We start from the raw sequence: 15589 nt of genomic DNA, 5'->3' as shown, positions 1-15589 counted from the left end.
ATCTTTTTTATTCCCATTTTCAACCTTTATTTTCTCAAAGTGCTTTTCTTTTGTAATTTTGTACTGAACATTTAAAATAGGCTTGGTATAGCCAGAAGGAAAGTGAGTCTTAGAACATCAGGCCATTGCACAAGGCCGTCCCGATCATTCCTTTGTGAGGCTGTGGTCTGTTTGAGGGCTTGTGTGTCTGGCTCAGACCACACCAACCCTTCGGATAGAGAAAAACGACACACACAATTTTGGAAGGAAGCCTTCTGGAGTTATTTGGGGATTCGGTTCTCCATTGCTCTGAATGAGGGGTTCAAAGACATGGTGAGCGCATATATTTTCTCCTTAGTGCCAAGTTGGGGGTGGGGGAGGAAAGCCAACATTTGTCAAATGAAGAACTCTGGAAAAAAGCCTTGTCAGTTGGTCTCATGGGAGATTGTTCCTTGAGCCGTTCCTTTCTCGTAGGGTAGATTTGTGTCCCTCCACAGCTAAAATTCATTCTCATCCAGACTCATTAAAATGGAACATTACATGCTGGAATGGGGAGGGGGCAGGATATATCTTTGGAAAGAGATTGGATTTGGACCCTGGAAGAAGGATTCTAAAAGTGGTTGTCAGAAATGGATGTAGCTCTCAGGGCTGGGGGGCTTGGGGGTCCTCCCAAGATGAAAGAAGAGATGCTGCACATTTTTTGGGCCCACCCCAAAAGGCACACCAAAGACATCACTTTTCCACCTTTGCCGAAAGACGGACAGTTCCTTCCATTGGCGTCTTGAATATTTATATACCTCATGAACAGCTAACAGACTAATTTCTGGGGAGGTCTTAGGGCTCCCAATGAAGAAGGGCAGCGGGAAGTCCTACATAGTTTTCACACAGGTATCCCTCGGGATTCTCTCTTCCCCAAGGAAAGCTGGACTCCCCAGCCTCATTGTCACATCACGCAAGGTTTGATGTCTTGATATGTGACTTGCTGGTGGTAGTATGAGCCACTGCCTCCAGAATGCATGGAAGAGGATGCCATGGCGTTGATGGAGAAGACGAATTCTTTCCGATCACACATACTCGGGGACTGGGAATGGTACCGGATTCCTGAAAGCAAAGCAAAGAGAAGGTTGAAATAGCTGTGGGGACAGAAAGAGAAAAATGGCAACACTCTGGAGACATCCTGGTTCAGCATGAAAAAGAAGGAAGGAAGGAAGGAAGGAAGGAAGGAAGGAAGGAAGGAAGGAAGGAAGGAAGGAAGGAAGGGGAATAAAAAGCACCCAACAGTTTTGGCCTATGGTTAGAAAAAATACAGATGGAAAACATCATTGAATGTAACCATTAAATTATAGTTACTCCTAATAAAAGGCTTTATCCAATTATTATTTTCAACTGAATGCATCATATATATGATTTTCTGGTATAATACATGGAACCACAAAATACTACCCACATTTTGACCCAACCAAGTTGTTGATTGCAAAACCAACAAATTGGTTTGAGGCCTTTGAATCAATCGTGCTTAAGCCAGCTATGGCAAACACCAGTCATGGGAACACAATCAAACCAGAGATTTCATCACCTCAAATTGATGCATTCTTTTTGGGGAATGTCCAAATGTTCCCCTTCCTTGGACAGTAGGGTTTAATACCATATCAAAAACTGCTCATAAACTCACAGTCCATTTGGGGGGAAAAAAGCAAACCAAATCTCTTTTGGTTCCCCACCAAAATGCAGGTGGAAGCATGAAAAAAGAAAAAGTTTTGCAAATCTCTTAGGTGAACAACTATATGATTGGTTCATTAGGAATCAAAAGACAGAAGACAAATGAAGTAAATTAATTAATTTACTCTGGATCTCTGGCAAGATTATTATTCATTTTATCTTCCCATGTCAACTGGTCCCACTTCTGTTCCTGGATGGAAAGTGTGTTCCAACTACTAAGCCCAATTAGATTAAATTATTGAATTTGGTTTTCTCCCTCTCCCTTCCCCCCCCCCCTGTGTATCTGTGTTTGGCTTAAGGAAATTCCCACTTGTTCAGAATAGGAATTTTGTCCAATTGCAAATTGCAGGATGGGATGGGACTGTCTGTTTCCTGACTGGCCAAGGAAAGAGAAAATTTGGAGGGGGTGGGGTGGTAACTTTTGTGCATCGCTTTAGCTTTCTTGAGGAACGAGGGGGGGGGACTCTCTTCCCTCCAGCTCGCTGAAAAAACAAACCCCTGATTTATTTATTTTTAAATTGTTCTAATGGCTACATGATTTCTGTGCCCTACCAAAGAGCTGCAACGAATGTAAACAAAGCTTTACCAATCTTGGGTCGCAAACAGACATTTTATTAAAAGCAGAGATCAATCTTGCTCCTTGTCCTCAGGAGGACAGGGGATCTACACCCTTCCCAACCTTTGCATGGTTGAGGCTGCAAAATCAGCGTAAGCCATAAAATAATTTCTAGCCCAGTTATTTACAGATCTGCAGCTGTTGGCAGTTTTTGGAAACATTTAAATCCAAGTAGAAATCAAGTTGGAACATTGGTGTTCCAAGTAACTCTTCCCACTCAGAACTTTTTCTAGACTATTTTTCATGTTCAAGGAGGAATGAGATATTAATTTATCAGGGAGTTTGTCCCCCCCCCCCACAATTTAGTGGGGCTTCTTTCTAAGTAGACATGTACAAGATGGGCCTGCGTCCTACAGCTTGCCCTTTCCAAACAAATAAATCCTTCGTTTTAACTAAAGAAGTACCTCCAGGTCTGCCTGCCTGCCTGCCAAAAGAATTGAGGCATGCGAGCCAGAAACTTGACAAATTAAATTATTTTAAATAATATTTCAAGGTAGCACTTTGTAGGGTGCCTCATAGGATTGAGCCAGTATGCAGCCGGCTTCAGAAGGAGTCTGAGAGAGTAGCAGAGCTTTAACTGGGTTTGTTTATTTGCTTTTTAGAGTTATTTGATAAGGTAAAACTATGCCTAATCACACATTACTGCCAAAGTGCTTTTTTAAAAGTAGTAATAGTAGTTTTTTGCACCTATTCCTATTTCTGTTTGGAAAAGAGTTTCTCCATTTTCTTTAAAAAAAAAATAAATCATTGTAGAATCTAGTAGGGCTTTTTTCCAAACTAGAAAATTGCATTAGTCAGAAAAGGTGCTATTGGTTTTTTTTTTCTGATTTTTTTTTAATTTGGTAAGTGGAAATGTTACACACACCCACATTTATTGTATCTCCTTGACATTTCCAAGAGCCTCCTAGGCCCAAAGTGGATTTTTTTTTAAAAAAAAAAAAATCAAAACTCCAGTTTCCTTTCACACCTCTCTAGAATATCCTCGCCAATACATTGCTAAAATGGCGGAGAGAAGCCGAAGCCTTAAGAAATTGTGCTGGCGGTAATTTCTTCCCCCCAAAATTATTTTTTAAAAAAGTTTCTCTTTCTTTCCCTCCTCAATTTCCCCCCCCCCTTTAAGGCATTCTGCTTGACTGGTGTCCTTTTGTTAATAGCCTGGACAAAATCCGAAGATTGGCGGGATTAACAGATCGCTCCACTTAAGGGCGCGCAAAGACCCACCACACCTTCATCCTGAGGGACAGACAGGAGAGCAGACGGGGGTACCTGGAATAATTGCCCCTCAGTAACGCTGGGACGTGATTTTTAACTTCTTCCATCCCTCATTAAGGCGTTTCTCCTTTCCTATCCGGGTATGTCGGTTGGCTGGTTCATGTCAGAAACGTCACAGTTAAAATAAGGGGTACTATACAGCATAAAATTGAAAATGTTAAAAAAACAAAATGTAAAAAAAAAACAAAACCCCTGTGCACAAATTAAACTGATCATGCCCAGAAACTAGCAACATTCTGTGGCTGCCATGAGATCCTCAAGCGTGCAGGCATCCATATGTGTTTTCTGCAGGTCACCACAAAAGCAAAGAGCAGTAGCCACCGAGTAGCCCCATTTGTTCTGGATCTTGTTGTGCCCCCCCCCCCTCTGCGCAATCTACCCACACTTTCCAATTTATAATTTCGTAATTGCCCATTTCTTCCAACTGGGTAAAGCAGCCCGACGGAGTTGGAGATCCTTTCGCGCCGCGTTGGAGGCAAGATTCCGCGCAACGTTGGGACGCGCGTGCAACGCGCTGGGTTCTCCCTGCCTTAAATCCGAGGTCCGATTTAAGAAGCGGAGGATCTTGCGCCTGCTGGGGAAGGGGGGGGACTCTCTTTGCGCACCCAGCGCACCCCTAGACGGCCGTTGCGGGCCCCAGTCGCAAAACGATTTCCTTTCGACTTTGCGCACTTCTCCCACCCGCGTTCCGCCGCGATTCCAAAGAGATGCGCAAAGCCTCGCGTGTTCCAGGAGGGCGAGGTGAGTTTTGAATGTCCTCTTGTCTTCGGTGGGTGTGTGTGTTGGGCTACCCCACCCACGAGGAATTGAAAGGGGGCTTGGAATCAAAACCACGCACGCCAGGCTGCGCGCCTTTCTAGGCCTCTCTCGGCTTTTCCCCAAACGCTTGTCAGTTTCGCGCTGGAAGGCCTGGTCAGTTTCAAAGCGCCCTTCTCACCTCTTGAGCTGCATTGAGGTCTTACCTGGGTTCTCTCTCCCCACCCAGAGACGGAAAAGAACGCATTTCACTTTCTTTCTTGGAAAACGGCTCTGACCTTCACTCGCCCACCAATTCTTGGATCTTGTGAAGTTCCCGGTGTGTCTCTGCTCAGAAATTGAGTGAATTTTTCCCCCACACCCGTATAGTAGGAAGCCCCCCACCCACCCTTGATCTGCATCCTTTTTGGAACCAGCCAAATTTGCAGGAACACAGGGGGCTGATTAATCCTATTCAATCAGAGTGGAGGGTAAGGAGGGTCTGACGATGCATCAGTTGGAAAGCAAGGAAAAAGTCACAACTCCCACCGCGCACACACACACACACACACCCCGCCAACAAACAAAATTGTCAGGAGGAAAAAGCAAGACGTTTCTGTCTACCCAAGAGAGATCAAAAGAGGCTCCAGATTTCTCAGCGCCGACCTGTCTCAGGAGAGACAGACCCCCGTTGAAATAGCTGATTTCTACAGCTATTTTTTCAAGGCGGCTCTAAAAATGATCACCAGCTGGAAAGGACTTGATTTTATTTTTTTATTTTTTTTTTGTCTGTGAACGCCACGCATTTAACGGCGCGCGCGCGTTTGTAAAAACCTCAGCTCGATTTCACGAGGAGGAAAATTAAATAGGCGGGTCGGGAAAGTTCACTTTAGGGATCGATAAGCAGAGAAGATCGGCTCCTTTGTCGATAGGCACGGTCAGCCTTAATTGTGACTTTGCGAGGGGAGGATTGTTATTCCTACCGTTAATGTCATTTTGCTCTGCAAGTCAAGAAAACGGCTGGCGACCAAACGAAGAGTTTTGATGTTGCTGAAGCTTTTAAAATAGGTGTCCAAAGCGGAATGGCACACACACACCACCCCCCCGAAAGCTCTGATTGCCAGCTGAAAAAGGGGGCCTATTCCAGGCATCCCAACTTTGCTCAGCTGCATTCAGATGACATAATACATTTTGCTGACCTCCAATAGGTTATTTTGGTTTCGTTCTGGGGAGCTCCCTGTATTGTGTGAATCCAGAAAACAAGTTAATCCTGCAGGTAGGTTCATTGTGTTGGGAAAATGCAACATCACATATTCCCAGCAAACTGTGCATGTATGTCGCGCACAAAATTATGAAGCATGATAGGGAAATGATAAAAAAATAAAATAAAATGGATTTACAGTGTCAGTTTGTACCTACAGAGTCTTTCCTCCATCAATAACCTCCTAATAGATAAAATCAGCATAAGAAGCTGGATCACCAATTTAAGCAGAAACAAGAAAGTTAATCATGCTTTCTTAGTAGCTGGGATAGTGATTGCTAAAATTCGTTGTCTTTCCAAAACTTTTAAGGAGAGTTAAAATATAAGTTCCAATCCTATTTCTAAAGGAACTTATTTTCACGTTTTAAAACTGGTCTTGTTTATTTGACCATCAGAACAAGACAATGAAGGGGAAAGAATGAATTCTCAATTATTAATCCCCAGGGCCTTCATTTTGCAGTGGATTGATCTGGGATAATAATCATAATAATAAACATCTGGCTGACTGCAACCAACCATAATAATAATAACGCTCAATAGATGCATAAAAATGCCAGCCATAATAATTAAACTAGATAGCTGGATAAAAATAATAACAATAACAACAACAGCTCTTAGGTCCCTGATTAGGACTTGAACTGTTAGGTTTTTACCTGTCTCAGGCTGTGAATCGAATTGATTAAAATCTTTAATAATAAAAGTAACCATAATAATAGTATCATCAGTAATAGGAGCCCTTAGAGCAGTACCCAAAGGGTACTGCCTAGATATATGGAAATTTTGAACTTATCAGACCTGAATATTCTGACTTTGCAAAAACAAAACAAAACCCTACCCTATTCAGAATTGTCTTTTGATTAGAACTTCAGCTGCTAAGTTTTTACCAGTCGTCCCAAAGTGTGGATCGAATTGAAGATAATAATAATAATAATAATAATAATAATAATAATAATAATAATAATAATAATAATAATAATAATAATAATAATAATAAGCCACCCATAATGATAATAATGCTAGATATAGGATAGGTGGATAAATCCAGTCTAAACATCTGGCTGACTGTGGGACGAATCAAAATAATCATTTCTGTCCAAATTACATTTGCATAACATTTAGGCTGTAGAAAATATTAAAACCAAATGGAAGCGTGTTGGGATTTCAGTCTTTCCTTCTTTCTACCAGGACCCCCACACACAATTACCCTCCCCTATCTACGGTTTCTAAGAAATATTGCAGCGAACCCCAGTTGCCAGGACGGAGCAGGCGGCGGCTAAATTCTTCCCCATCTCCATCTCCCCAGATTTTAGCCCCTTAAAGAGGAGAGAAGCGGGTCAGTTCTAAGGGGGGGGGGTGTCAAAAGGGATTCCTATCCTACATATTTGCGCTTTGCTGCGGCGGATTCTCGTGTTTCGGGTCTCCCTTTGCATTCGGTGCCGGATTTCTTCGAGAGAAAAACAGCATTAATTGAGCAATTTTGGGAAAGCCGGGGAATTCAGGTCGCTGCAGGCAGGCAGTTGAGGGCCCTACCCTTCCTGGCGCCGCCGGATTGACCCGCAACTCAGCTGACTGAAGACCACCCCACCGATTTCCCCTCCCCCCCCGCCGACCCTCTTTCTTCTCCCCTTCAGCTTCGTTTCTAAAGAGTCGCTTTTTCATTAGGCCCCTCCGAGACAAGGTGTCCTTCTAGGAAGCCCCCCCACCTCGTCACCCTCTCGCGGAGGCCTCACTTGGCACTTTTTGTAGGGGGTAACCCCCCTCCCCTTTCCCTCCCCACGAGGAAGAGACGGCAACCTCTTTGGCCCACGGCTGGGGAGAGACAGGGAAGGGATCCGCGCCAGCAGTAATTAAGCTTGTCCCGCGGCCAGAGCTATTCCCTAAGAGAGGCACAACCCGGAATTGCTCGGAGCGGTGCTCGCCTTCCTAGCCTCGCGCCCCCACCCCCCACTCCTCGGGCCTGCGAGACGCCTCGCACGACCACCCGCGTCCCGTCTCTTTTTCTTTCTCCCACCTTCTCAAAGCCGCCCGTTCGCCAGACCCCCACGACTGGCTTTGCCTTCAGCTGGGCGGTGAAAGCGCTCGCTCTTCGGGCCGCTGGCTTCCAACTTTCCCGGAGCCTTGAACCCGCTTCCCCCCCCCCCCAAAGTTCGGGCCCGCCCGCCTCAAGGAAGGAAAGGAAGGAAGGAAGGAAGAAAGGAAGAAAGAAAGAAAGAAAGAAAGAAAGAAAGAAAGAAAGAAAGAAAGAAAGAAAGAAAGAATTCTGAGCACGCCTCTGCGTGGAAAAGCAACAAGATCCGGGCAGCCGCTCTTAGTTCGGATCCTAAGGAATAAATCCGGTCCGGAGTCCCCCGACGCCCGCCCCGGACCCTTACCTTGCAGTTCGGCGGGGTTGTGGCTGTTCTGGTGCAGATAGGGCTGGTCCAAGGAGTGCGAGGAGAGGCCGGACGAGAGCGGGTTCCCCGCGGCGTTGCAAGGCGAGAGGGGCTGCTGCTTGATGTAGGGGGCGCCGCCGTTCAAGCCGGGGGCGGGCGAGGGCGCCCAAGCCGCGGGCCCCGTGCCGGAGTAAACCGAGTGGGGCTCCATCACCCCTCCGCCGGGCAGCAGCGGGGAAGCGGGCACCGAGCCGTCGTGGTGGCCGTAGTCCCCTCCCGCCGAGCCGGGCCCGGCCCCTCCGCCGCTGCAGCCGCCCATGTAGGCGTGCGGGTGGCTGCCGTTGGAAGGCAAGTGGGGCACGGAGTGGCCGGCCAGGGCCATGCCGTCCACGTTCACCATGCCCAGGGCGCCCCCGTCCAAGGGCAGGCTGCTGGGCGGGCAGGAGGGCCCCTGGAAGCCGTAGCTGTCGGGGAGGTGGTTGAAATTCAGGTTCATCATGCTGTACATGGGCTTCAAGGCCTGGCACTTCCTCCTGAAGCCGCGGGGCCGCCGTCGGAAGGAGCCCTCCTCGAACATAAACTCGCTGGCCGGGTCGATGGTCCAGTAGTGGCCCTTGCCCGGCCGGCCCAGCCCTTTGGGCAGCTTGATGAAGCACTCGTTGAGCGAGAGGTTGTGGCGCACCGAGTTCTTCCAGCCCTGGTAGGAGCCGCGGAAGAAGGGGAAGCGCGCCTGCAGGAACTGGTAGATCTCGCTCAGGGTCAGCCGCTTGGACGGCGAGCTCTGGATGGCCATCACGATCAGCGCGATGTAGGAGTAGGGCGGCTTCTCCGGGCGGCGGATGCCCGCGTTGCTCTTCTTGGTCTTGGCGCCGCCGCCGCCGCCGCCGCCGCCGCTGGGCGTCGAGGAGCTGGTGGACGAGGCGGCCTCCATGGCGGCGGCGGCGGCTGGTCCGAGCGGTGGCGGCGGCTGGGGCTTGTCGGAGGCTGCGGACATAGCAAGCGCCCCGGCCTCGGGCAACGGCGGCGGCGGCGGGGGCAGCGGTGGGCGAGAGGCAGGAGCGCGCAGCAGCAGCCCTGCGGTCATCGACGGCTACCGGGCGCCCCCACCCCTCCCTAAGGACAGGCGCCGGGGCGGGGAGGGAGGGAGGGAGGGAGGGGGGCGGCCTCCCCAGGCGCGCGCCCGCCCGCCCGGCTGGCTGCTCCGCGCGCCCGACCGCCCGCGCCTGCCCGCCTGCCTTCCGCCGCCGGGGGCCTGCGATCCGCCGGCCGCTCTTCTTCAAGCGCCGCTGGCGTCGGGCGGCTACCGCGGAGGAACCCCGGAAAAGAGGGAGCGGTGACGCAAAGGCGCGCCCCTCTTGGCAAGGGAGGTGTCCAACTCCCGCCCCTACCCCGGGACTTATTCCCTAGGATCCGAACTAAGAGCGGCTGCCCCGGATCTTGCTGCCTTTCGGCGCAGAGGTGTGCTCAGAATCCCTTCTTTCTTTCTTTCTTTCTTTCTTTCTTTCTTTCTTTCTTTCTTTCTTTCTTTCTTTCTTTCTTTCTTTCTTTCTTTCTTTCTCTGCCTCCTCCTCCTCCTTTTAATTTACAATATCCTTCCTCCTCCTCGCCCTTCCCCCCTCCCGGTTCTTCAGGCTCCGCGGAGGATCCGGCCTTCTCCTCTTCGCTCCCCCCTCCACCCCGCCTGCCCCGCGCTTCCTCCTCCTTCCAGCCCCCCGGGTCTCTGCCAGTAGGGAGCTCCGCCGCCGCCGCCGCCGCCGGTGCTGCTGCTCTGCCTGTGGAGTCGCCGCTCTGCCCCCAGCCGAAGCGGCTGCCTTTCACTTTATCCCGAGTCAGCGGGCGCCTGGCGGCTCTTGACAGCGCGACGTAAGAGGCAGAGGGAGCAGACCCCGCCCCCGCGCCCCTTGCCCTTGCCCCCCCCCTCGCCGCCGCCGCTCAACTCCACTCAACATTGGTGGGCGAGGAAAGCCGCTCCTCCTCTGCTCCAACCCGGAGCCGCTCTGAAACGGCTCGCCCTCCCCGCGCCCCCCCTCCCCTCCCCACCCCCGCCGCCCGCCTTGGCCTGTTGGAAAAGAAGGACTTCGCCGCTGCCCCGCGCGCGCGCGCGCCGTCTCCGGGAAGGCCTTCACACAACCCGGAACGCAACGCGCGTTCGCCCTTGGGAGCCGCTCCGCTCTTTCGGAGAGACAGTGAGAAGCCAAAGAGAGCCCCCACTTTTCTCCCCCGGGGAAAGTGGGGAGAACGTTTCTCCTCCTACCTCTGCTAAACCCCCCCCCGCGCGCGCGCACACACACACACACACATCTACGGGAATGCTGTAGAGTTACTGCGAGGCCGGTTCTAGGCCTCTGCTCGGCGGCCCCCTCCCTCGAAAGCTCCCGCTGGGGGACGGCGCATCCCCGGCCAGCCGATTTACTGCAGCAAAGGACGCATCTTTTGGCTTAGTGCCCGGAAGATCCGGCTTAAGATGTTACTGAATCCCCATGCAACATCTAGCAGACCCTTCCCTTCTCTTCACCCCCCCGCCCCGACCACTACCTTTTTGAAAATTTGAAGTGGGGAAGTGGGAAGGAGATATGCCCACGCAAAATAGTGTATCTTCTCCCTGGTCCGTTTACGATCCGTTTTTTTTAAATGCCACCCTTTCGCTGGGCAGATGTGACGTTTATGATGTTTATTTGTAGCAGAAAAGCTGATCCTGACGATGGGTTGGGTTACCGCCCCCCCCCCGGAACCTCAGCCGCCGCGGGAGACACGAACCGAAGGAGGGGAACACTCTCGCATCTCTTCCTTTCCCCCCCAAAAAAATTCCACAACCGTTGCAAACGTAGGCGGGTGTACTTGTGCGTTGGTGACACTCACCTCCGAGGTGTTCCATCTTTAAATGCATGAAATGAAAACAAACAAACAAAACACGTTTCAGAGAGGCTGATTTGAATCAGCCCCTCAGGAAAAGAAAAGGGGGGGAAAAAACACAAATTAGCCAACAACGTTGATTATACAACATTGTTTACACACACCCCACCGAAAAGGGAGAAAACGATCGAATAGATCAACTTAAGACTGATTCCCTCTCTCTCTGTCTCTCTCTCTTTCTCTCTCTCTGTCTCTCTCCCCTCCCTGTCTTTCTTTTAAGCGGTGAGTTTAGAACTCAGCTCACCGCCCCCCCCCTCCAAAAAAAAAATGAAAGAAGGGAAGAAAAAAGGCCCATGTTTCTGATTCCTTCGCGAGATACAGAAAGACAAGAAGGCCAGGATGTTTACACAAAGCAACGTAAACAGTCCAGAGGCTTCTCCCCCTTTCCCTCCCCCTCCCCTCTGGCGGGGCTCAGAATGGCCCACACAGTTTAAATTGCTGTTTGTTAGGGCTTTCTCTCTTCCCCCTCCCTCTCCCCCACCAGCTGAAACATTTTCTTCTGGGGAGAAAAAAAAAAAAAGGATCGAAGACGTCGGGATGGTTGCATTCTCCCGAGCACCGGGTGTCACACACGCGCGCACGCACGCAGGGCTGTGTTTGTTCAGCGCGTCCACACAAACAACCCCTGAATGAAGGGGTGTGTGTGTGTGTGGAAAAGCCAAGCCAGGATTTTCTTGGTTTCCTTCATCCTCCCTCCTTTTTTTTTTTTTTTAATGAAACTCCCCGGAGCTTCTTTACATCTACTCTCCGGCCTGCAAAGTCACCCATCAAGGTAAGCCACTTACGCACCTCGCATCCTCTCCGCAGGCGCGCGTGGTAAATTTGGCACAATTAAGTTGTTGAAGGGGGTCGGGGCCGGAGGGCGGAGGCGGAGAGTTTTTAACTTCAGCACCTAATGGTTGTGGGGGGGCGGGGGGGTTGGAGGTGGAAGGAAAAAGATCAACAGGTCTGCCCCCCCCCATGCTTTCTTTTCCCTGTTTCTTTGTAGCCTAAAAGTGCTGAAGGCCCCGTGCGTTTAAACTTAAGGATCGTCAGCTAAAAAGTCTCCCTTAGGGACGCGAATTCCTGCCTGGGGGGGGGGTGGGGGGGGGTGAGAAGGGAATGAGGGAGAGGCACGCTTTTCCCAAGGCCTTCCTCTAAAAGAAAACTTTTGATTTTTCGGGCCGGTTTTGGGATCCCGCTGCGAACGAGGCATCGCCCGTCTGCGGGGCGCCTCGCACGTCTGTGAGACCACCCGGAGCCACTTCACTTCAGAAACCGATTTATCTGCCCCCACAACCGCCTTTCTTCTCTCGCTGATAAAAAAGGGGGGGGGAGGCGACGAGGGATTTCCTCTCCCCCCCCCCCATCAAGTTTCTCAACCGCAGCAGAAGCGGCCTTTTGGATCCTCACCGGTTGGGCGAGGAGGGGGCTGTGGGGCGAAAAAAAGGACTGCCCCCCCGCTCCCCAGTCTCTTTGCAACCCGAGGCCGGCCCGCGCAACGAACAGGCTCCGCTGCGGGGCTGCCCTTGCACAAGGCTGGCAGCGAAAAGCAGGGAGAGGGCGAGGTATATTGCAAGGTTGCGCCTTCCTGGCAGGGTCGTTTTTGGTGTGGGGTCTAAAGGAAAGCGGGGGGGGGGAGGAGGAGGGGGAGACTTTTTCTGCTCAGGTAATCCGTTCACGGTCTGGTTTAAGGTTGGAAAACGTGACTTGGATTGCATGATTTGAGTAACGGAGGTGCGTTTGTGTGTCTGTGTTGGTGTCTCTCTCCGTGTGTGCGCGTGTTTGGGGATCGATACACCCAGGTGCACAGACGTCCCCCGCCTGTGAGGATCCCGCCGCAACAGCTTTGCGCACCGGGCGTTCTTCGTCGCAACTTTCTCTTGGGGCTTAGGACAGAGGCGGCGCCTGTTCTGCAGCCGGCTGGTGCAAGGCTTCGCTAGGAAGCCCGGTGAAGGAAGCCAGGTGTGGGGGGGGGAGAAAAAAAGGGGGGGGTAAAGCAAAGGAAAAGTCCCGTGAAACTGCCGCCTTTGCGTGCAGAGGGCTCGCTTCTCCAAACCACCTAGCCAGAGCCGGGAGAGGCCTGCATCCTCGCGGCTGCACGCCGTTCTGGGCAGAGGCCTCACCCCGAGCGTGACTCCTTTTCCCTGCAAAACGCCAGCAGTGGATGGGTCGCTAAGCCTTTCAGAGCTGCGGGACTTCTCGCGACCGAGCAGGCGGGCTTGTCTAGAAGCCTTTTGGTTGTCAGAACTCAGCAGCGCTCGGGCCCAATCTAGCCCGACTCATCTCCCCCTTCCGTCGCTGGAACTGGTTTTTCCCTTGTCCCGCTCGCCTTGGTTTGCCTTTCCCGCTGCGCAAGTTGGGGAAACGCACCGGCGGGGCCCAGACTACCGATTCCCCAGCTGTTCTCTTTCTTTCTCCGGTTGCGAGGGTCTCAAAAGCAGCTCCGGTAAGCCAGCTTCTGCCCTTGAAAAAGGCCGGAGCATTTTGGCGCAGGGAAAGCTACCTCAGCCTTGGTCGGGTTTTGAGTTAGGCCTTCTTGGCAGGTAGCCGCCGCTGCCGCGCCTTGGCTGACCTTCCTCGTCCTCCCCTTCATCCTCCAAATCTCAGCCCCTCACTCGGTGGTGAGAAGACCCCTGCGTTGGGTTTGTTTGTGGTTTTGTGATAGAAGGGTGATTTGAGCCAGCTAGAACAGACTTCTTCACTGGCCAAGTGCGGTTGGATCCACACAAGGAATTTGTCTCCGGTGCTTAAGCTTGCAGTGTACATACAAGTAGTAGTAGACCCTTGCAAATAAATCCCCCCCCCTTTTGTCTGACCAAGAGATTCGGCTTCCAAAAGAGGAGTGGGCCGGATCCAGGCAGGCACGGGAGCTAAAATGTTCTTAGCTGGGTGCGCTGGGAGGCTGAGATCCTACAGCCTTGCATCTGGATCAAGGTGAATAAGATGGGGGCTATTAAAATCTGTGTGGTGAAATGCCCCCCATCCCTCTAATATTCGCTTTCCTTTGGCGAGCAAGCCTGGTGGGCTTCCTTCTAAATAGGCCCATTTAGGATCGATTTTCTCCCAAGGAAAGCTTAAGGCGCATCACTGGATCGTGTTTTGGGATCGAAAGGGGTGGGTGGGGTGGGGGATAAAGTGCAATAACCCACCCCCCTTCCCTGGTCTCACTCGTTATTTAATGCTAAACTCATCGTTTCGCTGCAAAGAAAGGAATACAAAATAATCCCTGGTTAGAACACTGCCTGCCTTCCTTGTTTTAAAGTCCACGGAAGTCGGGCGGCTAATACACGCAAATCCATCAACCAATAAATCAAGTTGCCTCTTTTAAAGCAGCAATCCCATAGATCCTCTAGGGCAGTGTTTCCCAAACTTGACAATTTTAAGGCATGTGGACTTCAACTCCCAGAATTCCACAGCCAGCAACGCTGGCTGTGGAATTCTGGGAGTTGAAGTCCTCATGCCTTAAAATTGTCAAGTTTGGGAAACACTGCTCTAGGGGCTCGATACATTCAGACAACCCTTTGGGAAAAGCGGAGGCAGAAGTTGCCGTGTTCTCTTTTTTTCCCCTCTCTCGTTTTGACCGGGTGTCAGGCGTCGTACAGTGATCTAAGAGGAGACAGATCGGATGGAAATGTAAGAGACTCTGGGTTGGAGAAAAAAGACGCTTTTCAACATTTCCTCCCCCCCCTTGTCGGAAAACCGAGCGCTCCTCCTGGCAGTTCCTTATCAAGACTTTGCCGTTTTAAGGAGCTTTCCTAAAGAGGAAACCCCCGCGGCTTTACTGGGAACGGTGGAACAAACTGGGCCGTCAAAGTGGGAGAGAACAAGGTGGCCAGGATTACACGGAGCGTTATTCCCCCAGTTCTCGGAAAACGGAAGCGGGAGAGATTCACGTTTCTCTTGATTTTTCCAGAAGCGGCTTGGGAGAAGGTGATCCGCTGGAGGAATTTTGCTTGTGTGGTTTTTATACATGGATGCAAAGCCTCCGTAGCACCTGAGTGTTTGTTTTCCTGCAGAGTCTCTCTCTTCTCCCTCCCCCCTCCCTCCCTCTCTCCCTCCCTTCTCTCTCTCTCTTTCTCTCCCTCCCTCCCTTCTCTCTCTCTTTCTCTCCCTCCCTCCCTCCCTTCTCTCTCTCTCTTTCTCTCTCTCCCTCTCATCCAAATTGTTTGCACAACGAGCCACTTCCGGGAGGGAGGCAGAAAAAAGGAACATAATCCTATTTCTTTTCATTTTTAATCCGCGCGGTCTCGCGCTCTGGAGCGAAACCAGCGGGATACCTATTCGCCCAACCTCGCCCTGTCATATTTTGGCCTAAAAAGAGTCGAAACGCAGCTCTCTCTCTCTCTCTCCCTCCCTCTCTCTCTCTCTCCCCCCTCTCTTTCTTCTTCTTCTTCTTCTTCTTCTTCTTCTTCTTCTTCTTCTTCTTCTTCTTCTTCTTCTTCTTCTTCTTCTTCTTCTTCTTCTTCTTCTCCTTCTCCTTCTCCTTCTCCTTCTCCTTCTCCTTCTCCTTCTCCTTCTCCTTCTCCTTCTTCTTCTTCTTCTTCTTCTTCTTCTCCTCTTTTCTCTCCTTCCGCGTCCCCCGTTCCCCTGCAGGTATTTTTACTGGCTAATTGCTTAAGCGAAAGGGTCTCGGCCGGGGAGATCTGGGTGGGGCGGGAGAGTAATTCGAGGCTGGAAATGTATCTGGCTACTATTCTTTAAAAAAAAAAAAAAACAGACTTCGCAGGCGTAGGAAGGCCT

The 15589-nt window shown here is 51.1% G+C and overlaps 1 protein-coding gene and 1 long non-coding RNA gene across 2 annotated transcripts in view; one reads left to right on the top strand and one right to left on the bottom strand.

Moving 5' to 3' along the window:
* On the bottom strand, positions 1-9573 carry FOXF1 (forkhead box F1). Its single transcript, XM_039356035.1, has 2 exons — positions 7955-9573; positions 1-1080 (listed from the first exon to the last, which is right to left on the bottom strand). The coding sequence occupies exons 1-2, from the start codon at positions 9036-9038 to the stop codon at positions 923-925; spliced, it is 1242 nt and encodes a 413-aa protein (XP_039211969.1). The 5' UTR covers positions 9039-9573; the 3' UTR covers positions 1-922.
* Positions 9574-11308: 1735 nt separating this feature from the next.
* Positions 11309-15589, top strand: part of LOC120313785 — a 29346-nt gene continuing 25065 nt past the window's right edge. Inside the window, exon 1 of the long non-coding RNA XR_005558254.1 lies at positions 11309-11639. This is a non-coding gene — a long non-coding RNA (uncharacterized LOC120313785). The remainder of the gene's footprint in view (positions 11640-15589) is intronic.

This window comes from Crotalus tigris, unplaced genomic scaffold (genome assembly GCF_016545835.1).
Source record: "Crotalus tigris isolate CLP2741 ecotype Arizona unplaced genomic scaffold, ASM1654583v1 scf7180000018783.1386937, whole genome shotgun sequence".
Classification (NCBI taxonomy): Eukaryota; Metazoa; Chordata; class Lepidosauria; order Squamata; family Viperidae; genus Crotalus; species Crotalus tigris.
The sequence above is the reverse complement of the archived record's forward strand: the minus strand, read 5'-3'. Positions and strand labels throughout refer to the sequence as shown.

Excerpts from the sequence above, each read along its gene's own strand:
- FOXF1 (XM_039356035.1), bottom strand. The coding sequence starts at position 9,038 with ATGACCGCAGGGCTGCTGCTGCGCGCTCCTGCCTCTCGCCCACCGCTG. Across the intron at positions 1,081-7,954 it reads CAACCCCGCCGAACTGCAAG|GAATCCGGTACCATTCCCAG; the intron begins GTAAGGGTCCGG and ends CTTTGCTTTCAG.